This window comes from Rousettus aegyptiacus, unplaced genomic scaffold (assembly GCF_014176215.1).
Source record: "Rousettus aegyptiacus isolate mRouAeg1 unplaced genomic scaffold, mRouAeg1.p scaffold_m13_p_7, whole genome shotgun sequence".
Taxonomy (NCBI): domain Eukaryota; kingdom Metazoa; phylum Chordata; class Mammalia; order Chiroptera; family Pteropodidae; genus Rousettus; species Rousettus aegyptiacus.
The window spans coordinates 8,724,397-8,750,331 of record NW_023416310.1 but is presented as its reverse complement, the minus strand read 5'-3'; the positions used below and the strand labels follow the sequence as shown (position 1 = coordinate 8,750,331).

The window sequence follows — 25,935 nt, the reverse complement described above, 5'->3', positions numbered from 1 at the left end:
GCACAGTGTTCCCTTCTCTCAAATTGTCAAAACCAAACCAAACATTATCTAGTTAGCTAGCTAGTTAGCTATCATCTGTCTACTACCTATCTAGGAAGAAAGAGGGTAAGAGAATCAAATGGGATAAAATAAAAACCACCAGTGAATTTGAGTAAAGAAAATGCAAGAGTTCCTTTTACTACTTAAGTTTAAAATTACATTAAAATCCAACTTTGTATCATGCATTTGTTCAGTGAGCATAATTCTTGCTCTCAATCAGCTCACAGTATATTAGGGAGAATTTAAACAAACAGAAGAAATGGCTTGTGTTTGTAGAGATTTTCACTAGACACAGTAGTGGGCCAAAACAAGAAAACATCACCTCTGGCTGAGAAAGCCAGTGAACCTAGTTCAGATGTCCCTATTATCACTGATGAGGGCGGGAACTAGACAATGATGGGGAGAGGGTGACAGATTCAAGGAATATTATGAAAGCTGAATCAACAGATCCCAGTGACCAAATGAACAGCAACACGGCGGAGTTAGGAGAAGCTCTGCATGACCCCCGTGTTCCCACTCAGGTAACAGGGCTCACGAGGATAAGAAATGCAGGACGAGGAAAAGATTCTAGAAGGAGAGAATAAATCCAAATTTGGACATGTCAAGTTTGAGATGTCCCTCGGTCATCAGGCGGCCTCATACCTGGGTTTACTTACAATAGTCTATCAGGCTGTGGAGCAGACTAATTAATTACCGAGGATATTTTGGCTGAAAGTTGAAAAAACTCAAATAGGTACAATCTTGTTCAAGCCTAGAGTTGATAGAAATAGGACTGGAGTGTCTAATTTTAGGGTCTTAAAAAGCACCTTCTCAAATCCTAGTCGACCCTCTGACACAGAAAGTCTTTCCAACTGGGGAAACGATGTCTTATACTCATTTTTTTTTATTTCATCCAGGAAACATTTACTTCAAACACTATACAAGGCACTTGAGACGCAGAGATGATTAATTCATAGGCTCTGTCTCCCAAAATTTTCACAGTTTAGTGGAAAAAAATACAAGAACAAGTAATTGTAAATAGGTCTTTTAGTGCTCAGGATAGAGGCTGCACAGGATGGCGTGGAAAGGACCACAGTGTGACAGTGGATGTGCGATGGGGAGACGTGGCTGGTTTTGAAGGAGATGGAGAAACTCAAGCCAAAAGATGCTACTGAGGGACAGGATGTGACAGAGAAGAAGATACAGTGGTCTAACATCAACCTGGGACTTTACCTGAGCTATGGTGGCGCCATCCACAAGAACAGAAACACAGGAGTAGAAGCAACCTTCGTTATTTTACTAGGAAAGAGGAAGTGAGCATCAAGGGGACGAACCAGAAAAGAAAGTCAATCGATCTTGAAGCCCAACTTCAACAACCTGAAAAATGTCGCAAAAGCCAATTTAGACACACATACATCCCCGAAAATACGGAATCTAAGCTGGACTAGACTTGGGACTCTATTCCGAGCTAGGCTGCGCTGAGGGACATTCATCGCTGACCCACGTTTCGCAACAATAGTGGGGGAGGGGCGCCTCTAGAAACAAGCTGCTTGCTCCTCAAATAGCAAGCACAGATATTTTCTCACCGCCAACTGGGGCTGTTGCCAGGAAATCACACAGACCACAAATAAAAAACAGGCCAAAAGAAAACACAGAGACAGGACTCTTAGTCTCCTGTTCGTGAGGCACTGAAGTTCAGGGCAAGGCCCTCCCCAGGTGGTCACGAGGTCCAGATAAAATCCTCCCCAGAGTCCCTGAAATTTGTTTATGCAGGTGAATCAGGAGGCAGGGGACCTGGGAAGAGGGTGGCTCCTGAGTGCCTGTTCTGTGCCAGGCGTCGTGCCTCGGCCTTCGCGTTCCTTGTTTCCCTTCTCTCCATGAGGTCGGCATTATTGTCATTCTTCTTTGGCGAATCAGGAAACAGGCTGTGAGGCTAAGAACTCGCAGAGACCCCGAGGCGGTGGCAGCACTAATGTGCAAAGCCAAGCCCGCCGACAACGCAAAGCTGTTTCTCTTCTCAGCGGCACGGTGCCTGTTGCAAGGACATGAGCATGACGCCTGCGAGCTCCGGGTGCCTGCCACCTCCACGCAGGAAATAACTTAGTGACAGTGCGGGGACAGTGTGATAAACGTGTGCATGCGTAGACATCTCGATGCTTTGTCTTTTTTTTTTTTTTAAGCTACCTAATAGAAAAAGTCTCCGCCCACTTTGTCCCCCTCTCAGATCATGGATTGGATTTTTCAAGTGAACTGATAACCTCGTGAGGGCGCCAGGCCAGGAGGGGTTGCCCTGCTCTGCACCACTCGAGGCTGGCCTCCGGCAAGCAGCATCATCAGGACATGACACAGCTTAAGGACGGGGTCTGTGAACTCCAGGACGAGTCCTTCCTCGCACGCCACATTTCCAGGTGCGGCCGCGTGTGAGGAGGGCACACTTTTAAGTCCTCCTCAGCACTTGTTCGTCTGGCCGGCATGCAGCAGGAAACTGGATAATTTTTTTCCCCCCTTTGGATGAGGCATAGCCAGCTGATTAATGATGTGAGGGAGAGTGGGCTAAGGAGGGGAGTTCTACAAATGTTTCTTTTAGGGGAGCCACAGCAGGCGTGGGGAAAGAAAGGTGTGCATTGTAAGGGGGTGGCAGGCAGTCCTGGGCTAATTAGGGTCTGGTTAATGCTGGTGAGTGTCGAACATTCTTGCTAATGGCTGTTACTAATGGGAGAAATGGGATCATTTGTTAACTTTACTTAGGAAAGTGAGTGTTGAAGGCAGGATGGAGGGGGAAAAAAAGGTGAACATGGGCCATTTTGGCTAAAGCCGAATGAAAAGTGGAAAAAATTCCTCATGCTTTTCTTAAAAAGAGCAAGACCCCAATTTCACACTGGCACTAAACTCCTTCGCCTTTATGAGAAAGTGGTCACCACTTTCTGTTCGGCCTGCCCAATTTTCCAGCCCCTTGGCCATCTTCCAAGTGGCCTTTTCTCCCTGTTTGATGTGTAGATTTTTTTTGTTGTCGTTAAATGGAAGCTGTCTTGGAGGCATGTGTTAGTAAGAACTCCCCGTGCACTGTGCTCTGTGCTCACACTCCCGTGATATTATTCCAGTTTTACAGCGAAGCTGTGAGATGTATATAGGCATTAAATTCCTGTTTCACAGATGAAAATATCAAAGCTCAGAGCCCTAATCTACACAGGAATTGAGTGGCATTTTTATTTTTTCAAGGCCTTATATTTTATAGAGCATCATTACCTTTAAGACTCACTCCAGGAAAATTTTTTAAAAATATTTTCTGAAGTACAAGCATTCTATTTTTTTTTCTTTCCTAATCTATGAAACATATTCTACTCCAGTGTCCCACACACAGAGTTTCCTGGCTCCCCGAATCCATGTAACCTCTGAGTCATATGGATAATCAGGGTAGACTTGTACTTGAGAAAATCATTTTTAAAAATGTTCCTGGGTGACTCAAGAAATATAAACTTCAAAAATAACACATGTGTGTGTATTATTTTTGAAGTTTATATTTGAAGTATATATGTGTGTATATGTATATATGTATATATATGTATACACACACACATACACACATATACACACACACGTATTAGGCTTAAACAACAGATATTTATTTTCTCAAAGATTTGGAGGCCAGAAGTCAGAGATCAAGGTGTCGGCAGGTTAGGACTCTTTTGAGGCCTCTTTCTTCTTGGCTTGCAGATGGCCGCCTTCTTGCTGTATCCTTACATGGTCTTTCACATCAATTCATGCACATCCCTAGTGTCTTTTGAGCATCCAAATTTCCTCTTCTGATGAAATATCAGTCAGATCGGATTAGGGCCATCCTAAGGACCTCATTTTAACTTAATCACCTCACTAAAGGACCTGTAATATGCTAAGGGTTAGAGCTTCAATATACTCTTGACTGGTGAATTCTGAATGGCACACTCTCCTCTCTGGATAACCTCCCCAAAACTTGCACTCTGCAACCTTGACCTACATAAGCAGAATGCTGACATAACTGTCATCTGGGCAGAGCCTGGATGCACACTGGCCCTCCAGTCACTATTCTGGACAAGGAATTTCCACTTACCAGGTTTTGGCAAGAGTATTTTTCATGTGCACCATGAATATGGCTGACATGAGAAGCTGCTCCTTAACCATGCTCTGAGACTTAGAAACAAGGTCTCTATGGGTAGAAATTATATTTAAAAACTATGAGGACCTGTCTGATCCAATTCTTTAGACCAGGGGGCCCCAGACTCTAGGCTGCAGACCACTACAGGTCCGTGGCCTGTTAGGAACCAGGCCGCACAGCAGGAGGAGAGTGGTGGGTGAGCGAGCAAAGCTTCATCTGCATTTCCAGCCCAATTTTCCAGCCCCTTGGCCATCTTCCAAGTGGCCTTTTCTCCCTGTTTGATGTGTAGATTTTTTTGTTGTTGTTAAATGGAAGCTGTCTTGGAAGCATGTGTTAGTAAGAACTCACCGTCTCAGCTCCACCTCAGATCATCAGGCATTAGATTCCCTGGTGCCACAAAGGTAAGGGAACTCCTGCTTTAGCCTATTCAATTAACTGCACAAGACTATAGATTGGCCGGTTGTTAAGTTTTGTGTAGAAAAATGAGCCACTGGAGAAGCTCCCTGAAGAGGAATTGTGATTAAACAAACTAATAATCATTGTAAGCTTTAGTGGCAGGTAGGATTGAGTTAGAATCTTGATTCTACTAATTGTCAATTTTGTGTCTTCGGACAAGCCACTTCACTTTACACGTTTGGTAGTTAAAAAGTAGTAAATAATATAAAATACATAAAGTGTCTAGTATACGCTCAAAAACATTAGTTCTCATTGTCCATAATTTTAAACAATGAAGATTTCAAACCATCCTGAGGGCAGTAGCATCCCAAAATGGAAAAGGCAGTCACTGCAAGCTTTTGAAGGCTTGGGCTGTAGAACTCACACGTAATGTTTAATATAACTATCCCAGTATTATATTAAACAAAGCGAGTCACAGGCAGGCCTGGATTCAGGGGATGGGAAACAGACCCTCTTCCTGATGGGAATGGCTGCAAAATATTGTGCATGACTCAGCGGCAGAACCAGGCACCCTGGGCCACGCACATTACACGCATCATTCATGTAGCTCTCCCTAAAAAACCCACCAACTAGGTGCCATAACACCCATTTTATAAACACGTAAAACAAGTCTCAAAGACATAAAGAAACTTAAATGATATAACCAAGTGTTTAGTAGCATGGCTGGCTTTTAAATTAGGTTTACTTGACTCCGAAACCAACATCAATAGCTCAGATACACATATTTTGAAGCCTAATTATGAGAGATGCTTCCACTTCTATAGAAAGGAACTAAGAAAGATATATCACTTCATCCTCACATTTACTTTTTAAGCCTATTCCAGATAAGACTTCTTGAGTGTATAAACTATTTAGGTGTCAAGGTGCTCTCAGGCCTGATCCAACAATCACAGACCTTGGAGGGCTACAAGAAAATGTCCACCACTCCTCCAAAAATATCCAAATACACGAATCCAAGGGATTTAGGAAAAAGCTGAGATACCTCTTAATCTACTAGTTTTCCCAGCCCATACTCTCAAAAAATAAAAAATATGTTTGAGTCAAATGGCCAGCTAGCTAGCCTATATTCCGATTGATGACTACCATCATCAATTTTCAAGCCTGGATTTTATTAATTCTGCTCCCTGTTTTGAAAGCTAACTAACATAAAATCAGTTAAATGAGCTTAGTAGGCAAAATTCTAAGATGACCCCTCCCAAAAGATCCTCTCCCTTGAATAATTCTCTCCCCTGTGAATACAACGGGACATCACTCCTATGATTACATTATTGTACATGCCAAAGGGATTTAGTAGCTATGTAATTAAGGTTACTCATCAGTTAACTGGGTTAACAGAAAAGAGATGATGAAAATGTTCTAAAATTGACAATAGTAATTGCTGCACAATTGTTAGTCTATACTAATATCAATGAATTATATACATCTAATGGGCGAATTACATAGTATGTTAATTGTTATCTCGATAAAGCAGATTTCTAAAAAGGGCATGGAGAACGGTTTTGTAGGTGAAGTTGAGGTATCCAGGACTAGGCAGCAGGTGAGGAATGGAAGGAAGGCTAAGTCATAGACAGCCTTTCACATAAAGCTAATTTCTTTGAAATTTGTGCCTTCAAAAGTTATGGGTTCCCCACAAAAGGTTTTAAATGGAGGAGTGAAAAATCGTGTCGGTGTTTCTGAAAGATGCTGTTAGTGGCTGTCCAAGGACAAAGCTGAGAAGAAGAACACAACACTGTAGCCTCGAGAGTTGGTGAGGAGACTCTTGATTACCTCGTTAGAAAAATGAAGACGTGACCTCAAGTTAATAGAATGGAAGAAATCCCAGTGTTTGAGAAAGAATACTAAGAGAAAAAAGATGCAACTTTGCAAGAATCTGGGATAAGGGAGGGAGAGGAGTCAAAGAACATAGGTTTCTCACTTGGGAGTCCAACTTCTAAGGACAATACTTTCTGGCCCTTTGTAGAGTCTGGGGAACTGGGCCCAAGGTGATTGGGTCTGGATTTGGGGAATTATACTAAGAGCCCTCCAACCAAACTCAAATGATACTGATATGTGGGTTCTATACCCAGAGATTCTCGTTAAATCTGCCTGCGATTATTGTCTGGGTATTGGGATTTTTTTTTTAATTATTATTTTATCATTAGTTTCAAGTATACGGCACATTGGTTAGACATTTATATAGTTTATGAAGCAATCTCCCTGGTTTCTCGTTCTCTCCTCTGGCTCTGCCCCTAGCCAATACATTAATGCTGACAGCATTCCCTGTGCCGTGTGCCCCAGTAGTGGGGAGTGGGTAGTGGGATTCTAAAAGCTCCTAGGTCATTCTAATGTGTAGCCAAGGATATGAAACTCTGGTTTGGACACTTCCTTTCCAGTTGAGGCAACAGATGATATAGAAGACACGGCTGTTCCCTGCTAACTGCCTGTCACCCAGCAAAGCAGATTTGGTCTTGCTGAACTGAAGTGAGTCTCTACCATGAGCATTTGGGGTCTGATGGGCCCATTCGACTACATGTTTGAATGTACTAGTCATTGTGGAAAGAAAGATTTTTTTTACTAAGAAGCTTTTATTTTAGCTAAGAAAAAATACTCAGAAAAATATTATTTATCATTGCAAAAACTCAGAGACACCCCCAAATATTCCATAGTAGGAGAATACTTAAGCAAATTATAGTATGCCCACTCTAGGATATTATGGAGTCATCAAAATTATGATTACTCAAACCAGGTAATAACACGGAAAAATACCCGTGTTTAATATTATATAGGAAAAAAAATCAGGATACTGAATTTAAATATACTATATAATTCTAACAATATTTTACAAAAGAGGGAACATTAAACATTAGACGAATGAAAAATTTTTAATATAATTTTAATTATGGGCTCTCTTAGGATAGTGAATTCACAGATGCCTTTTTTCTAGCTCTCCAAATTTCACTAAATTTTGTTATCTTTGAACATATATACATAAAACACTTTTAAAAAGTAAAAACTTTGTTCACATTTAGTGGCTTTTGTATCTTTAGACTCAGAGAAGAAAAGCCAATCTCAAAACACCGGTTTCCACGACGAGGGTGGAGCAGGATGGCGATGAAGAAGAGGAAGATTCTTCGGAATCTTCCCTAGTTGTCATACTCAGTCTGTGTCCTATACTATGAAAACCCCCTGGCCACAGAGGAGTCTACCAGTATCCCCAGAAATTGTGAATAATATCACAACTCCCCAAGAAAATAAGAAATAACAGGAGGATGTTCAGGTGGGATCCATGTCCCACAAATCACTCTGCAACATCCTCTTAGCACTGTCAAGGGAACAGGTATATTCCTCTCAGTAACCGTCGTAAGAATCAAAAGATTTGCCAAAAATAAATAGAGGATGCCCACTTAGGCTTGTCCATGTTTGTTCCAAAATGTCTTTTAAGTCTTTTTATGAAACACCTTTTTTAAAAAAAACTTTATAACTAGAACTGACAATAATTGGTTTTCATTACAAAACCAATCTGGGGAGATCTAAGAAGGCTTTGTGAGTGTCATGACATTGTAGCATCTTGGCTTTATGAACTCATGGAAGGAGAAGAGAGAGAGAAAAAGAGGGAGAGAGATACCTTTTTGTTCTCTTTCTCTGGAGAATCCTGACTAATATAGCTGCCTCCAGGTATGTATAGTTCTCCACACTCAATAACAAAGTTAAGAATTAGAAGATAATAAAGAAAAATGAATTAGAAAATCAGAAACAAATACAAATAATTCTTTAATTTTACCCTCAGCACTCGGAACAAAATAATTAGTTATTTATTTATATCTTAATACATAGAATAATTCAAAACATTCGTTAGGATCATCTTAAGCTTGGTGTGATGGGAAAAGACCAATAATAAGGAACTTATTGAACAGATAACTGCTGAATTATGTGGAAGAGTTATGACAAGAAACAAAAGCCGATCTTGGGTGTTGGCTAGAAGGACTGGTCAGAAACCAAAGACTCCTTCATCTCTGTCTCGTAGAACCCGAGTCCTAGAACTCTCCAGTTCTTGTTCTAATCGCTGCTCTAACACCTGCCCCTTCTAACCTGCCTTCCTCTCTCTGTCTGTACCACTAAAACCATGAGAAGAATCGTCAAACTGTCATTTGATTGCTTATAGATGTATATGAACAACAAATATTTAAAAAATTCTGTTCCTACAATTAGATTGCAGGAGGGATTAAATTAAAGGTTTTCTATTTGAACTCTGTACTATAGCGGTAGCAAAATTATGAATAAATAATAGCTAACGTTATTCGTAACTTATGAATGCCTGTCACTTCATATTATTTCAACTACCACAACTGTCATTTGATGTTGATACCATTATTATTTCCATTTTATAAATAAGGAAATCGAAATTTAGGAAAATCACATAAGCTGCCCAGAATCACAGTGAGACATGGGAAGTGAAAGGATTCAAACCCAGGCAGTCTCACTGACGGCCTGCATGTTTTACTATCCAGAAGAACCCCCTGGGTGACTTTGATTGAAGCTGGCAAAAACTTCTGATATTCAAACTATCAACTCCCATGAAGAGAGGCCAGAAATCTCTCAGCCCATGAAGTCTGACCAGCGCAGGTTAGCATAGAACATGGCTCTTCCATAAAACTTAGATGAAGATAACATCAGAACCATAAAATGCAGAACATTTCTGGACCTTGTGAACCACAGTTGGGAGCTGGATTTTATATGTTCTCCTCTGTGTGTACATGAGGGAGATAGATATGTGTTTAATTGTTTAAGGATGGGGCAAACAGCAAGAAATATAGTGCAAGTATCATTCTACCACACTGTGCCTAGCCAGAGGGAAAGTGCTTTGACTCTGTGAAATGAAAATGGCTTTGCTGGGCAAGAAACACCAAACACTAAAGCTAAACTCAAGGGAAACTCCTTATCTAGAATAAAACCTCAGCTGTCAAAAACGGTCTCCAGATTTGCAGAAAATTCTCTAAAATCTGTCAGGATGAACAATAATAAATGATTGGGTCCACAAACGAGTTTGCCATGAATTCTGGCAGGACCATAAAACGAGTAGCCACAAATAGGATCGATAGGACATAGTAATGCTTAAAGGGATTTTAAAAGAAGGAAGCAGTAATATTGATATTGCTGCATATTAAACATGTGAATATTGTTGAGATATCAATTCCCAAAAACCCGGACAATGACTACGAGTAGATGTACTCAAATCTGAATAAATAAATAATGCTGCTATTGTTTACGGTCACATATTCACGGAGTCATTTGGTAACTATGGAATCACATATGACATCACAAATTTGGCGTTCTATATGCAAAGCGTAGACTGAGCAACAGAAGCAACAAGAAATGGAGCTGGGGAGATGACAACCTGCGTAACACCAAACGAATTTCCATAGTTAAAGAAATGAGTCAAACATCTCTGAAACAGAAAAAGAAGGTGAGCGAATTAAACGTCCTAGAATCTTGCCCGAGAGCTGAGGAAAATTAGACAGGCAGCTCATCATTTACCTCGGAGGGTTCTCTGAAATAATCTAATAATTTCGGGTGATCGCTACATGCAGAGAATATGGAAGAAGTAAAGGAAATTAAGGAAGTGGAGAAAAAAGAAATTAAAGCACATTTTATAACTCAGTCCAGAAAGTCGGCATTTATTGAGCAAATGCTCGTGGGTTAGTGATAAGGTGAAAACGCAATTGCTATCTTTAGAAAATGCACAGCCTCGTAGGAAAGAGAATACATAAAGTATAGTGCAGTGCTCAGCAAAAACATATACAAAAGACACAGGCAACGCAGAGGAATGTTTAACTCTGGGAACTTCTCCCAGGTCAAACTGAGCTGGGAATGAACGATGCTGAAAGACAGAGGGCTTACAAGTAAATAGGGTGGAATATAGGCAAATATGAGCTATGTGGCGTAAGCAGAACATAAAATGTAGCGTGGAAGGCTTGCAAGTTTGACATATACAGGATACATCAGGGAGCTCCAGGTTTGTTTAACCAGTGAATAAAGACCGTATCCAGAAATGAAGACCAGATTTATGTTTTATAAAAATCACCCTAAAGAAATAGGGCAGATGGATCTAAAACCTGATCAAAAGGCTAGAGTTTAAGAACACAGGCCAGTGACGATCTGAGGCCTGGAACAAGGCAATGATAATAGGGATGGAGAAGAGGGGCTGGATTTAAAATATCTTTCGGAGTTGTGACAGGATTTTATGGTGGTGATAGTGTGTGAGGTTAATGGAAGAACTGTAGGATTAGTTCTAGGACCACACAGCTATGCCGTTCTCTGCTGTCGCCGACTCAATCATTCAACTATTAGATTTTTCCTGGCTATAAAGTCACAGAGCATAAAGAGATGAAGAGACTACCCCTAGTACCTTGGTCGAAGCTAGAAGTTGAGCTCTTTAAACAGAAAAATAACATCAATCTTGATCATATTACAGCTACCAAATAATCATTAAATGATACAAATAGTGATCCAACACAACAGTAGTTATTGCAACTAAAAATGAAAGCAAATATTTGAATAGGCATCCATGAAGCGAGTTCTTCCTGGGCTCCCCTATGTGGTCTAGCTATTGGCTTGCTAAGAAATGTCATTTTACTCTAGAGGCAACGAGTAATTAGATAGCATGAATGGAGACATGCCTGTGAAGAGGTCCACACAGGATCTGTACCATATTAAGGTCCTCGATTTTAAAAATCAGACTAATATTGGTGAGACTTAGAACCACAGAAAAGTAAACCTGTGATTTATTACGAAAAGAGAAGTTTCAATTCGGCATGGTAAAAAAAAAAAAAAATGAAGGAAAAACTCACATTTAAATCCTGGTACCACTGACCCTTAGCAAATTCTCCCATAGCATTTCCCATGCTATCATTTTTAAGTGATAAATGCCTCATGCCTTGAATCTGTAAACAAATTTCTACATCAAAAATTATTTATATAGTTCTGTGATGTGTTATTTTTACTCATGGTTGTTAGAACATGGCAAAAAAAATGTCAAAAATTTATTTATATATATGTGTGTGTGTATATATATATATATATATAAGATTGGCAGAGAGACAGGCTAATTTTAATTTATCCTTTTATTCTCAAACCCCATTTTCTAATGCCTCTGAGATTAAAGTTAATAAACCTCCTTTGTTTCTATATTAAGAGTGAATCTGGAACGAAATACTCAAGAGACAGTCTAGAAGGAGAGAAAAGAAGGGAGTCTGAGAAATCAGGGGTTCGTCTGAGTGCTCAGGTGAGCTGATCTCTTTAGAGCTGGTGAGAGAATTAAAGAGCAGAAAGCATAATAGAAAATATCGAGGGCCAGGGAGTTCTGGAAGAGAAGACTGAGCTATTGAGATTTGTATTAAGGGTCACCTAATATCCCTCACGGAGAGGTTAAGGAAAAACTAGGAGGAGCTGGCCCCTGCCTTCCCTACAGTACACACCCCCACATTCACGTAGACAATACGGTGCAGAAACCAAGGCTGTCTCCTCTGCTCAGCCCACGGGAGGAGACTGGTCTTTGTTCACATCAGGGAGGGAAGGGGAGTCCAGCCATCACATTGACCATTTTCTGCACAATCTTTCAGATGAGGCGTGCAGTCAATCCGAATCACTTGCTGAGATGTTGCCCCATGCGTGGTCACCCGTCGTGTAGACGCTGCCTTAGTGCAGCTGAGGGACCAGCCCTTCTCGGCCCCTGCCGCACAATACGTATTTATATTCACATGTGCCTGTTGTGGGAGCAGGGCCAGCAGATCACCATGATCAGGGTGAGCAGAGATCAAACTACTGACTTTGGAGGGGAGCCACAGCCACTCTGGGTGAGGGGAAGGAGACGGGGAACAGAAACTCTTCCACTTGCCGCTCCATGGTCTCCTTTACTATTCTTTCTCACGAAGGGCATGCCAAAGGGCTTTACCCACTCCTGTGCAGCCGCCCCGGAGGCCTGCTGCAGCCTTGGTTAGGAGCCAGCTGCCCTCATCTCTGTAGTCTGGTCAGAAATGGTGGATGTGTCTTTTTAGTATCTGTTCATGGGCTTATCCCTAAAGGAAGCAGTGGAAGAAAGGGAGAAAAAATGGTCAACTCTACTAAGTACCATGTCAGAGGAGTCACAGGTGAAAAACTATGATAGATCGGATTTGCTGCTTGGTTTTGAATGCTCTTCTGGGTGGATCCCCCACTTTGTTGTTCCTCACAGAAGTGAGGACTGGGCCAGAGCTGGCCAAGTACATGAGGGACAAGACTGCATTACGGGTCATAAGGCCAGGGACCTTCTCATTGGGTGTCGCTCTGTTTAGCCTCATGTGGCTATCCTGCAGGCACATGCACGGGAGGAGTGGGTGGTAGGGTATTACACCCCTGGGTCTCTTCTCGCCTCAAAAGGGATCCCAAGAACTACTGTCAAAGGCAGATTCTCGAGGGTACATTGTGCAAAAGCAGTGGTCCCGAACGTCACGGAACCCTTCGACCAGAGCCCCGTCAGTGGATGAGCCCAGAAGCAAGAGTGCCAGTCTTAAGGTAAAGATGGAGGGGGAAGGATGGAGGACATGACGGCACCATAAAACACCACTGAGGATGACGGTCAATGTTACTGATGTTTTCTATGTGCCAAGCCCTGTTCTATGTACTTTATGTGTTTTATCTAATTTAGCCCCCCCCCACACACACACACACATCTGTAAGCTCTATTTTACAGGTGAGAAAAATGGAAGCAAAAATTTTCCTACGATTTCACATTAATAACACTAATAGAGCTAGATTTAAACCCAGTATATCTAAGTCTATAAGCTATATACTTAATGATTAAACTCTACGGCTTCTCATTTCTTTCTTCATTCAACAACTATTTATTGCAAACCCAAGACTAAGAAGAGGGGGTGGAATGGTCAACAAAGAAGATAAATTATTGGAGAGTGTCAGATTGTAGGGTGCTTTGGGCCCATAACTAAGCCTGGTCACATATGAAGAAAAGTTTAGCTTTGAGATTAAGGTTTTGGATACAGAGTAATGCAAATCTAGCCACTGGGAAAACGTGTATTCCTACCAACCAATCTATCTCTGTGAGGACTGGCTCAATAATTTAGCCAAAACAATGCCTCTCAAAACATGAAGCAATGATTTTAAAAAAAAATGAAATAACATATGGATGCTTAATAATGTATTGCACAGCATAGGAGGCTTCTCTAGAATGGGTCCTCCCTATGTAGAAAAGTGACTGTCTCCAACCGAGCTCCACACACACACAAAGCCCTGAAGGCGATGGGGAGACACTCGATTCTCCAGCTTACCAACCTTCCAGCAATCACTGCATTAATCACAGGGCAAACGTGGAGACAGAGGTCCCCGAGGTGCTCTGTAGAGTTTTCTGATGGGAACATCTGGTCTAACTGCTCATGAAGTTAACTGGAGGTCACAGATGGAGGCAATGTCACAACGGGTCCCTTACTCAAGCCCTCTGCCTGCGGGGAGAGCTCTGAGCAGGGATACATACAGGAGGCAAGTGACAGAATTTTAAAAAATATGTGCCGTCTGCCTAAGGGAATAGGGTCTATGCCCTGTCTACATGCACACACTCGCATGCACACACACACACGCGCACACTATGAGGTGCTGATGGGGAAACTAGGGGAAAACAAAAGCAAACTGCCTGTGTCCATTTAAAAGAGGTATCTACTATCCGGAGCCTTGAGATGTCCAAGCTCCTTAAGCCCCACTTAAAGGAGTTGAGATGAACCGGGATCCATCTAAGGGCTGGGAACAGAATGGAGAGAATGAGGCAGCTCCTTGGCTCCAGCTGGGCAGAGATGGGGACAGGGACCACAGGTATCCGCGGAACTCAGACGACCATTTTCTTGTTCCAGGTCCCCACTAGCTCCGCAACCTCCCGGACTTCATCCACCTCCCCAAGCCAGCAAGAGTCACAGCACGAGCTCTCCTCACAGCCCTCCCCGTCTATGCCACCGGCGCAACACACACCACCCATGCCTGTTGACTCGGGTCCTTCCACGCCCCCAGAGATCCAGACCCAGGCTGGGTCGCGGCGCAGCACCAAGATGCATGAAAACCCTGAAGTCTGGACACATGGCATGGTGCGGGATACCCGAGAGTCGCGGGACTCACGGGACTCGCGGGACTCGCGGGACTCGCGGGACTCGCGGGACGCCCGGGACGCCCGGGACGCCCGGGAAAGCCGCGACGCCCGGGAGAGCCGCGACGCCCGGGACTCGCAGCGGGAATACCCGCGCACGCCGCCCTCCGAGTGGAAGTCCTACGGCCAGCGCAGGACGCACTATTCGTCCCAGCTGGACCGTGACTGTGTTCCCGACCCGCCCCGGAAGCTGGAGGAAGAGGACGACGACGAAGAGGCCTACTGGGCATCCGTGAGGACACTGTATGAGAAGTCCCCGAACTGCCCGCGACCCCGGCCGGTGAGCAGGGCCCGCGGCGCCCGGAACCCGGGGCGCCCCACTGCACAGCCCCGCAGCCCAAGCCTCTCTCAGCCTCCCTCCTATGACGTAGGGACGTCTGTCCCAGCCCCCTTGCTGCTCTTCCCCAAACCCCCCCACTCCCGCGGTCGGGGAAGCCCCAGGCCTCGGGCCGCGACCAGGATCGCAATGCTCCAATCAAAGGCCCAGCTCTTTTCTTCCCACCCCGCCCCGAGCGAGCCCCATTCCTGAATCCTGCCGATCTGTAACGAGCCCTCTGTTGACACCCCTCTCCGCAGCCCAAACCCAAGCATGCCATCACCATCGCCGTGTCGTCGCAGGCTCTCTTCAACATGATGGACGGCAGGAAAATCTTTGAGGAAGAGGGTCTGGAAAAGTACATGGAATATCAGCTCTGCAATGAGAACGTCATCCTGACCCCGGGGCCCGCATTCCGCTTTGTCAAGGTGCTCTGCAAAGCTGTCTTTGGCCCGTCAGGACTCTGGATGGCGAGGGGAGGACCCAGGCCCACGCTTGGGATCTCCTCCAGGTTCCCTTATAATCCCTAGTCCACTTTTGTCATTCTCGCCCTTTAAAAGTTAACCCCAGGTCAGTTTATGCTTTCAGAGGCTTCCAGGCTGTTGAAGAAGGGACTCTATCCCTAGATTTGGGATGCTGGGCTTCCCTAAGTGGGCTCCGAACCACAAAACCTGTAACAGAAAACTGTTCCCTCCCAAGAAGCAGTGGTGGCCAGAAGCAATAATGAATTTACAATTCCAAGTACCCCTAGAAATAAAATGCCTCATTAAAATACGTTGAAATTCACTTTTGCTGTTCTTGCCCAAACATAGCAAGCATATTAAGAAAATCAAGGTGCCCTTGGCACTTAACGGCATGATTTTGATAGACTAAGATTCTCTGAGCATATACGGAAATGTACAACACTTGTAATTGTGATCCTCTATATAACATAAACAAATATTATACAATAACATCATAACCAGGAAGAAACGAATGATACCTCTGCAAGTTGTGAGCAGAAAGTACTTATGGGCCATGGGAGGAGCAAGAGGGAAACCACACATCTACTCTAAAGACTTCTGTTAAAAAAATAGATGAAATGCTCCCTTTGGCAGCACATATACCAAAATTAGAACAATACAGACCATTAGCATGGCCCCTGTGCAAGGTTACCATGCAAATTCAGGAAGCATGCTATATTTTTCACAACAAAAAATAATCATGAGATAATCAAGAAAGGCAGATATTACAAATTCCCCTCCCCACCAAAAAAAGAAAAAAAAATAGACAAAGTATAAAAGGGTTAGCTTGATCCTTCCTGCTACCAACCCAACAGAGACAATTCTAGTGAACCAAACGTTTTAACAATTTTTAATAAACATTACCTATCTATTCCGTCAACATTAACTGAACTCCTGTGTGTGAGGCAGGAAAGACAGAAATGAATAGCATGACCCTGCCTTAAAGGAGCCATCTCTCTCCGTAAAGAGTCTTCGAGGCTTGAATTTGACTCTTGCGAGATCCCTTCTCCCCAGACTCCCAAAGCCCCGTCCACCTTCCTGGCCCTCTTTACCTACACTCATGTTTGTAACCTGCAGGCCCTGCAGCATGTCAACGCTAGACTCCGCGATCTGTACCCTGATGAACACGACTTATTTGATATTGTACTGATGACTAATAACCATGCCCAAGTGGGAGTGCGGCTTATAAACAGCGTCAATCACTATGGTAAGTAAAATAAATACCGTATGGAAGAACAGCTCGCTGCCCTGGAAGAGAGAAGCCATGTTATTTTGCTAACTGTGGCCTAACTAATGCAGTGTCTTTGATACTGACAGCCCCTTCTGCGTGAGCAATGTTTATTTGCCTATGTCAGAGCAAGAGGGGCCTTGTTCATTTTTAACTTTAGCACAGAGTTGGGCCCAAAGCTCGGGACTTAACTTGTCAAGTGTGAATTTCAAAGTCTTAATCCCAGGTCCTGCAACATATTTCTGTTTTATGTTTTTCACTTCTGAACATGACTTCAAGGAGCCGTCAACCCAAAGGCTTTCTCTGTGTGATCAGACTTCTTGATCACCACAGATACATGTTAAAGGTTTAAAGGTTTTCACCTTTCCTTTCCACTCTTAAAATCTGGCTGCTCTCGGAACAGCAAATCCATACTTGTGCCGGTAGATTTGTTTTTATTCCTTTACGTGCAAAACTGAATGGACTTTAGTCTCATCGTAGCATTTCCATCAGTATGTAGGAGGCATTCAAAGAAAGTTGCCATTTTTCCTTATGGAATTACTTGACTTATTTGAGAACTTTTAGCCTATTTTCTAAAAGCCAAACTAAGATTTAAATTTGGCATATTTATAAATAATGAAGAGATGTTACAAGTTACGAGTTTTATGTTATATTATACTAACTATAAGGTTGTTGTCTTACTGAAACATACTTTAAAAAATGTTTGCCTTCCAAAAATGCAGCCTTTATAGAGCTGTGACATGAAAAGAAGGAGCGTATGCAAAAGGTTTAGCACAGACGACTGGCGCAGAATAATCGCTCAATAAACTGCACCTACTGTTTTTATAACACATACTCTTATTTGATTTAGGAGGTGGTTTAAGTCTGTCTACCCCTCACTACACTGAGCCCACTGAGAGCAGAAGCATTAAAAAAATCAGTTATTCACCTATTATATCTGCTAATTAACTGATTGAGCGCAATCTCCTCATGCGGTCTGTTCATGGGCAATGACCTTTCACCTGGAAGTTAGTTACTTCCATAATGTGGGTGCTCAAGGCATTTGGTCTCTCTCTCTGCTGCCATCTTTGTTAACAATTATAATTATCTGTTCGCATGCCTGGCTCCTTGGTGAACTGTGATCTTCAGAAGAGGGATAATATTGTAGTCATTTCTAAAGCCCCAGTGCCACCAAATACTTTCTGACTGTTAAACTAATTTTATTTAAGGATTTATAGATTACAGTCGTGCGCCACCTACGCCCAATGTTGGCTTAAGTAAACAAGTGAGAGTAGTTTGTTAATACCACAGCAGACACATCCACCTCAACTGTGGATGGGCCCTGCCTACTCTCTTGGTTCACACAGATAAAAACAACTGACTTGACTGAAAATTCTGCTTTATATCCTGTGCAGCTACCCAGTTTATCACATACCTAAAAATACTTTGAATGGGTAAAGAATATCTTACATACATGTTACACTTCATTTAACTATTCACACTTTGGTAAAAAAAAAAAAAAATGTTTTGCTTAAATAATCCTGTGCTGAGGCTGAGACCTTTCTAGATAAATCTTTATAAGAATTTCAGATTTTTCCTTTAGAATAAACTCCTAATAAAAGGAACCCTAGGTAAAAAGGTATAAACCTGTCGACAGCTCTTGATACTTGTTGTTGGTTACTTTCGACATAGCTTGTACCTTCATCCACAGTGTATCTGGGCACCTGTTGTACAAACCTCTCACCATCATCCAGTGTTTTTTTTTAATTATTGTTGAGTTAAAGGCATTTGATGGTATATTAGTGTTTAGTCCGCTAATAATTCCATTTAAAACTTCCAGTCAGGAAAGAAAGAGAATTTCAGACCTGTTGTTGTTGCTTTTAGAAAAGAGTCTACCTCCTAGCACTACTTGTTATTACCATTGTATTTTCACTGAAGAAATACATAAATGGTTCTTAAAACAGAGCCACATTTTAACTGGCCTTTTCGATAAGTGAGGAGGCTGCAGGTGAAGGACAGGAGTCAATACGAACCAGCGGGCTCAGACGGGTCTTTATGTCTGTTTCCTTTTCTGTAATGAGGAGAATAATGCCTGCCACACGGTTGTTGTGAGACTCAGCTGGCATGGTATATGAGGACGGGCTTCCTAAGTTATCATGCACCGAAAACGTCTGCTCTTCCATAAAATAGCTGTGACATTTTTCCATATTGGTGCTAAGAAGGTGATTCTAAAACCTCAGTAGGCTCTCAGCTATTCCTCAGGTAGCCCTCATTTGCATTTACAGTAAGCGTATGTCTTTAGTCATAACAATGTCTTTCTTGCCCGATGATAGGCTTACTAATTGACCGCTTCTGTCTGACTGGTGGGAAAAGCCCCATTGGCTATCTGAAGGCATATCTTACCAACTTGTATCTTTCTTCGGATTGTGAAAAAGTACAAGAAGCAATACAAGAAGGTATTAGTTTGGTTTTATCCCTCCCGTTCATAGAGAGGTTTGCACTAGTGGTTACTTCCATTGGGCTTCCCATATAACAACAATGTGGCATATGCCCTTGCTGGATTTTCTGCCAAGCTGTTCCCACAAGTGACAGCCCTTAAGTTCGGCCTTTCGAGCTTTCACCTTTCTGGAGGTGGACATCCTCGGTGATTGTCTCACAGCAAATTTTACACTTCCCCACCACTTATAAAAATGGAAGCAGTGCATAGACAACTGTGTTGAGATGTGTGGCTGTGAAGAGGAGTTGAGTCATCAGGGAATATCGTCTAGAGAGAAATAAATGCAAGGTCTGGGAGGACTTTTTATGCTTTTTTTAATGGTAGAAACTAAAACTCCTGGCCCTGAGAAGAGGATTAATCAATCTCCATGGTCTACTAGGAATTGCCTCTGCAACAATGTATGATGGAGCCAAAGACATGAATTACTGTGACACGCAGCTTCGTGTGGCTTTTGATGGAGATGCCGTCATCTTCGCAGATGACTGTGAACACGGTACCAAGGATTACGGGCTGGACAAATATTTCCAACATGAAACACTATTTGAGAATAAACCTCCTGCTCAGGTAGGTGCATGGTGCTCTAATTAATTTTGATCTACTTATTTTGATCTACTTATTAATTTGATCTACTCATTATTGCCTCTGTCAAGTTGTTTTTTAAAATGATCTGAATTTTTCATACTTGCTTGTAGGGTGTCTGGCATGTCTTCCTTCAGTGCTCTGCAAAGATGTGCCAGCTCTTCCATTCCATCTGTCTGTGCAGATATCTTAGATGTTTCCTTAGATTTTCTCTCCTTACATTTCATGTTGATCAGTTGCCCTGTTACCTCAGCTCTCCAATGGGCTCAAGAACAGTTAACGTTTTTCAGATTATCTGCCTTTCTCCTGTTGTTAGAACAGGAGTCAGTCTTTCTAGCTTTCTACATCCTAGGCAAATTCCAAATGTTTAATCATACAGCTCTTCAAAAAGGCATGTTTGGGTAACTTTCCTTCATATTTCTATATTTTCATTGATAAATTATATACTTAAACTATTGTGTAAGTACATAAATTATAAAACATACCCAAAAATGAAAGTAAGAAAGAATGATACGGCTACTTTTAATATGATGACATAAAATGACCAGTCCCTATTTATTCCCTTTGGAACGTACTCAAAAATAGCAAGGAGAACTGTGTTCCTCTGTGTTTCAAAGCCAAACAGTGAGCAAGGTGGCTCTTGCGAATAGTCTCTACATCCTCTTTGCTGCTGTTTCCTCGAAAAAAGTTAGTTTTTCTAACCTATGTATGTGCCTCTCATCTTTAGGAAGTGAATTTTCACTTGTTTTTTCTCTTATATATGCAGTCTCAGAGAAAGCAAAATAAATAAATGATCACATTGATAGCTATGCTTATAGAACACAGTATGTTTCTAGGACAACAGAGAAGGGAGCTTTTGAATTGTGAAAACAAGTCAGTATTAAAATATTATCCTTGACCTTCCCAGAAATGCCCTAATTATTCTTAGGAAAACCAATCTACTTCAGTAATGACTGATAAAAAGGGAACCAGCACAGAACATATGATCCTATGAGAAAAAGGCAGGTAAAGAAGAGCAAAATCTAGTAACAGAGGAAAAACTCTCACTACAAGTATTTGCCAAAATATAGGTCAAATTGTGACTAAATATTTACCATGACTTCTAAAAATTTAATAAAGCAAGATCACAGAGTAGAAATGTAAGAATTAAGGAAGAGGTGACAAAATATTAAATGAAAGAACTTGGAAATGAATAGAATTGAAAAATAAGATTTTAGAAATAGATCCCAGATAAAGAAAATCCAACATATGCATAATTGGAATCCTTGAAGAAAAACACCGAAATTATGTTATGGGTTGAGGAGGACAGGTGCACATGGTAAATATAAAGATGCATATGTATATAAAATATAAATCAAGAAAAAGTCCTGAATTACCAGAAGATTTTCATACATACATTAAACTATGAAAAGATTAAAGGCCATATTATATAATAGGGAAATAGAACAGAATGATTATGAGACATGCCCCAATAAAATTATATGACTTCAAAGATGGAGAGTTAATTCTTCGGGCAGCCTGCACATAAAAGTTGGTGGCGGGGGAAGGGAGCAGAAATCAAGCTGCCCTCAGTGCCCCACAGGAGCACTCAATAGAGAAAGACAGTGGAGCACCACTTATAAGATCACATGGAGAGAAAACATAAATTACAGAGTCTCTATCCAGCCAAAAGTTCATTCGTGTTAAAAGGAAATAGGTCAACAGTTGAGAACATACTATATTCTCAGGAATTATTATTTCCATGGCATTTTCTTGACAAAACTAGGACTACTGGACACATTTTGGCCAACGTGTAGTTGACTACAAACACACAGAGGCGCAAATGGGCCTAGAATATATTTAACCATAGAACCAAAACTAATACAATTGTAAGGATTAGGGAGCAGAAAAGAAAGTACATATTATGTGCCCTAACAATGTGGAAATTATATAACTAGTGAAAACTGGAAAAACATGGAGGAAGAGGGTCTAAAAAGAATAAGTTTACATATATTTCTAGTTATAATAGCTTATGAAAGATTAAAAATAAAGCTAATAAATAGAAATATGAAAGTCGTGAACAATGCAAATATAAATGTTGAGGAAGATGAAACAAGCAAAATTGGATGGCTGAGAAAGAAACAGGATAAGAGAGAAGTAAAGAAGTACCCTGATTCCATCATTTCTCATTTTAAAAAAATAATAGATTCTGGATTTTAAAAAATAGAGTACTCTGGGTACTAGAAAAAGTTATAGTTATAAAGGTAACAAATAGAAGGAAATACTACAATCTTTCCTAAATATTAGAAGAAACACAAATACACATGTACAAAGGTAAAAGACACTTGTCAGTGAATAATCCTTTAAAATCTTTAAACATGAAAAATACACTAAAAACCATACGACAGCCCATTACCATGTATATCTGTAATACCAATAAATATACATGTTCTAAAACTCAACTTTTGTTTTAAAAATTAAGACTTTCAGATTGGATCACATAGCAAAATCCAGTTCTAGGCTCTATGCCAGGGCTACAGCTAAAACAAAGTGTTCAGAAAGGTTGAAGATGAAAATAAGTGTGACAGTATACAAAGAATTTGTATACTTCTATTTGTAAATATAAGACAAGGCTGGATCCAAACCAACAAGACATTAAATGAGATAAAGGAGTATACTTTATAACGTTAAAATGTGCAATTCACAAAAAGCAAATTAAGAGTAGTGCTTTCGGTAATTAATTGAATACAGTATTCTACTTTGCCATCAATAGTTTAAGTCTGTTACCTTGGTTTAACTTTCGAATAGAAACTTCTTTCACTCTTAAAAGATCTGTGTCTAGACAATAAATTATATGAGCATCCTACATTTATTTCAGGAACGCGAGGGTGATTCCACATAAGGAAATATATTCACATAAATGCGAGGAGTTTGGGGATTGTGTCATAGACTTTATAATACTGCATGCAGTATTATATTCTTTTATAAGCTCTTATAATTAAGTCTCTGCTTTTTCAGCATTCACTTCCTTTGGCTCACTGGATCACAGCTGTGACATATGTTCCTTTCACAGGGTCCCTTGAAAGCCTTTCTGGAAGATTTAGGCAGACTGCAAAAGAAGTTTTATGCCAAAGACGAACGGTTATGTTGTCCTATCAGGACCTACCTGGTTACAGCCAGGAGTGCAGCCAGTTCAGGCGCTCGAGTGCTGAAAACCCTCCGCCGCTGGGGTCTAGAGATAGACGAAGCTCTTTTCCTTGCTGGGGCCCCCAAAGGTCCCATCGTAGGGAAAATACGGCCACATATCTTCTTTGATGACCACATGTTCCGCGTTGAAGGGGGGCAGAAATTCGGAGGCACCACAGCTCATGCACCTTATGGCATTAATCAGAAATGAACAATTAGCCATGGGGAGGAGAAATAAAGCAGTGAGTCTGGTATTACAGAAGCCACTTCTTGTGGATCTCTAGGGTAATTAGATAGGTATTTCAGAAGACTGGACCTGAGAACTTAGTTCATTTGAAAAGGTTTTTCTCTTAATTTTTTTTAAAAAAATATTTTGAACCCTCAAGTTACCTTCAAGTGACTTCTCTTTGAGCTGTCACTGCTGTTGAATACCACGGCATCTATCTTTATGTGTAAGTCATACCTGATGACTCTTGAGGATAAGTTTAGAACTTGAATGCCTGAATGCTTAACGAGCTACTTAGTCTTAGAAAGCATTGCTCATTTTTGGATGCTGGTATATAGACTAAATTGTCAGCCATCATCAAAATAGAATACTGGTCTTCAAAAGTGGAAAGAGTAGGGTTAAGTACACTCTTGAAAATTCAAGTTTTTAATCTGTTGCCTCAGTGACCAACCTTTAAATCAACACAAAATGAAAATGTCACTCTGCCTGTATGTGTATACCAATTTTGACACTAGTCATTGAGAAATAAATCAGCTGGTTATTCCTACAGGGCACTTTCCATCTAAGATGAGTTCCAAGCAGAACCACCTAGGAAAGGTTCTTTGAAGCTTATTTGGTGGATTCATTGCGTCTGGACCACAGAGCTTCATATTTGAAGTTGCTGGCTTTGTGCCTGGTAGGTAGGCCTAATGTTTGCATGGCAAAATAAGCCTTTGCCATCACTTCAAAATGTAATATAAACTGTAGTATCCTGGCTTTTCACTGTTGTCATTCTGTTGTGATATTTGTTTTGTTTTCGTAAAACATCGGTTGGTTATTACCATAATCTACTCCATGTTAAGGCACAGTGAACTGTGCCTTTTCGCGTTCCCTCATTTCTCATCAAACCAAACATTTGTGACATAGTATTCTTACCCCCATTTTTAATCAGTGAAGAACCTAAGATCAAAAAAGATCAAGTAGCTTGTCCAAGAATAGCAGCTAATAAATAACAGGACTAAAATTAAAATTCGGGTCTTATTTACTTCAAAAGCTCCGTTTTCTCTATTATACAGCCTTCCAAACTTTCTTATTGATTCCATGGGCATAGGACCCATCCTGAACAGATTAGTCATTCCAATAAGTTCTGTGCTTAAGCCCACAGCAGTTACATAGCAGGTCTGGGGCTTCCTCTCCACTCTTCTCCACGTACTCTCGTTTCTTGTACACCCACTTCGATCTCTACACCACATCTGCATATTCTGCTCTGGCTCTAAAGAAGGCCACTGCTGACATACATCATTTGAAATGCTGCTTAATTTGATATGTCAGTCTCAAATATATCTAAGTCATGACACTTACTGAGTACCTAGTGTTTTGTATGCATTCCTCAATTTAAAGATCACAAGAGAGACTCAGACATAATCCTATCTTTTAGGAAATTTAAAACTTTAACAACCTCATGGAGGAAGTCAAATGTGCAAACTCAGCCAACACTAGAAGGCTGTCTGTCCTCAGTGCCAGTGAGGGTCACACAGGAGGTTGAAGCAGGTAGGTGTCCATAAGGGCTGGAAGTGGTCAGGAAATGAAAAAGAACTGAGATGGCCTTTGAAGGACGCACAATGGATAAAACTGAAGAGAGAAGAAAGAGATGGGTTCTGGGCTCAGTGAGTTTGAGGGGCACCTTTAAATTGCAGGAGCATGGAATAAAGGCCACCACTTGTGACGCCTGTTCCCAGTGCCTTGTCTAATCCTCGGTGATGGTGCTTTTTCCCACCTCTGGGCTCCATTCTCAGCACCCATCGGAAACCTTCCTCTGGCATCCCACCCCTTTTCTCTTTGTATTGTGACTATCCCTTGCTTGTTATATTCTTCCCAAATATAAGAGAGTGGAGGAGGGTTTATCAAAATCTTATAGGGAGTTAATTTCAAACTATACACATCGCGTGCATCTCTTGTGTTGTCCTGAAGATTCTAGAATGGGGCTGGAGTAGAGGAATTTTCTGCAGCAGACAGTAAGCAACCTATTTTTCTGTGACTCGCACAGGGCACAGGGCCTGGCGCCTACCGGATGAGTGAGTACATGAATGAATGACCACTTAAGAGTAGTTCGGTCTAAACTCATGAAGCCTGCAGCTTGAAGATGGGTCCCTGTGGCAACGACCACTATTTCTGAAGCATTTTCTAGTATATAAAGCACTTTTCCTTCCACTTTTACATTTAATAGTCTTGTGGAGGGGCTGGGGAGGCCCTCGTGAAGCGGCCTGCTCAGAAGTCTATGTTTACAGTAAGTGCTTTTCCTACTTTATCTGTGCCAGTGTCGAGTAAGACCATTTGAGGGTTCCTTTTTCTATAGGGACCAGTGCCATCATGGTCTTCAGTTCTCAAACCGGGTCCCCAGATAAGCAGCATCATAATCACCAGGAAACGTTAGAAATGCGCATTTCCCGGTCCCTGAATTTTTTTTTTTTTTTCTATCAAGCCAGGTGATTCAGATGCAACGCTAAAGTTTAACAACCACTGGCCTAGTCTGTCCGCACCTAATTCATGTTGCTAACTGCTGAGTCTCATCTGGTGAGGAGGGTTGGGGGAAAAACCTCCCTCAGACTGCGGTAAGCAGGGAGAATTCTCCAGAAGGTGAAAATAAACTGAACTGGGGTTAACAAGTCCCAGGAGCTCCTAACGGAAAACATACTTA

At 41.5% G+C, this 25,935-nt stretch overlaps 1 protein-coding gene, 1 long non-coding RNA gene and 1 other non-coding gene across 4 annotated transcripts in view; 2 read left to right on the top strand and 1 right to left on the bottom strand.

Moving 5' to 3' along the window:
* The window catches only part of LOC107515282, a 379,686-nt gene that overhangs the window by 353,412 nt on the left and 339 nt on the right, over nt 1-25,935 (bottom strand). The window contains exon 2 of the long non-coding RNA XR_004951989.1: nt 23,013-23,220. This is a non-coding gene — a long non-coding RNA (uncharacterized LOC107515282). The remainder of the gene's footprint in view (nt 1-23,012; nt 23,221-25,935) is intronic.
* Nucleotides 11,730-23,342, top strand: NT5C1B (5'-nucleotidase, cytosolic IB). Of its 2 annotated transcripts, none has more exons than XM_036224478.1 (9): nt 11,730-11,867; nt 12,205-12,387; nt 13,001-13,135; nt 14,479-15,045; nt 15,342-15,509; nt 16,662-16,791; nt 19,125-19,247; nt 19,668-19,852; nt 22,920-23,342. In XM_036224478.1, the coding sequence occupies exons 1-9, from the start codon at nt 11,730-11,732 to the stop codon at nt 23,241-23,243; spliced, it is 1,953 nt and encodes a 650-aa protein (XP_036080371.1). In that variant the 3' UTR covers nt 23,244-23,342. The 2 variants fall into 2 exon arrangements, with proteins under 2 accessions (XP_036080371.1, XP_036080372.1); XM_036224479.1 differs by having other exon boundaries at nt 12,205-12,438.
* On the top strand, nt 16,163-16,267 carry LOC118605848. The gene has a single exon (XR_004952256.1). It is a non-coding gene; the product is annotated as a U6 spliceosomal RNA (small nuclear RNA).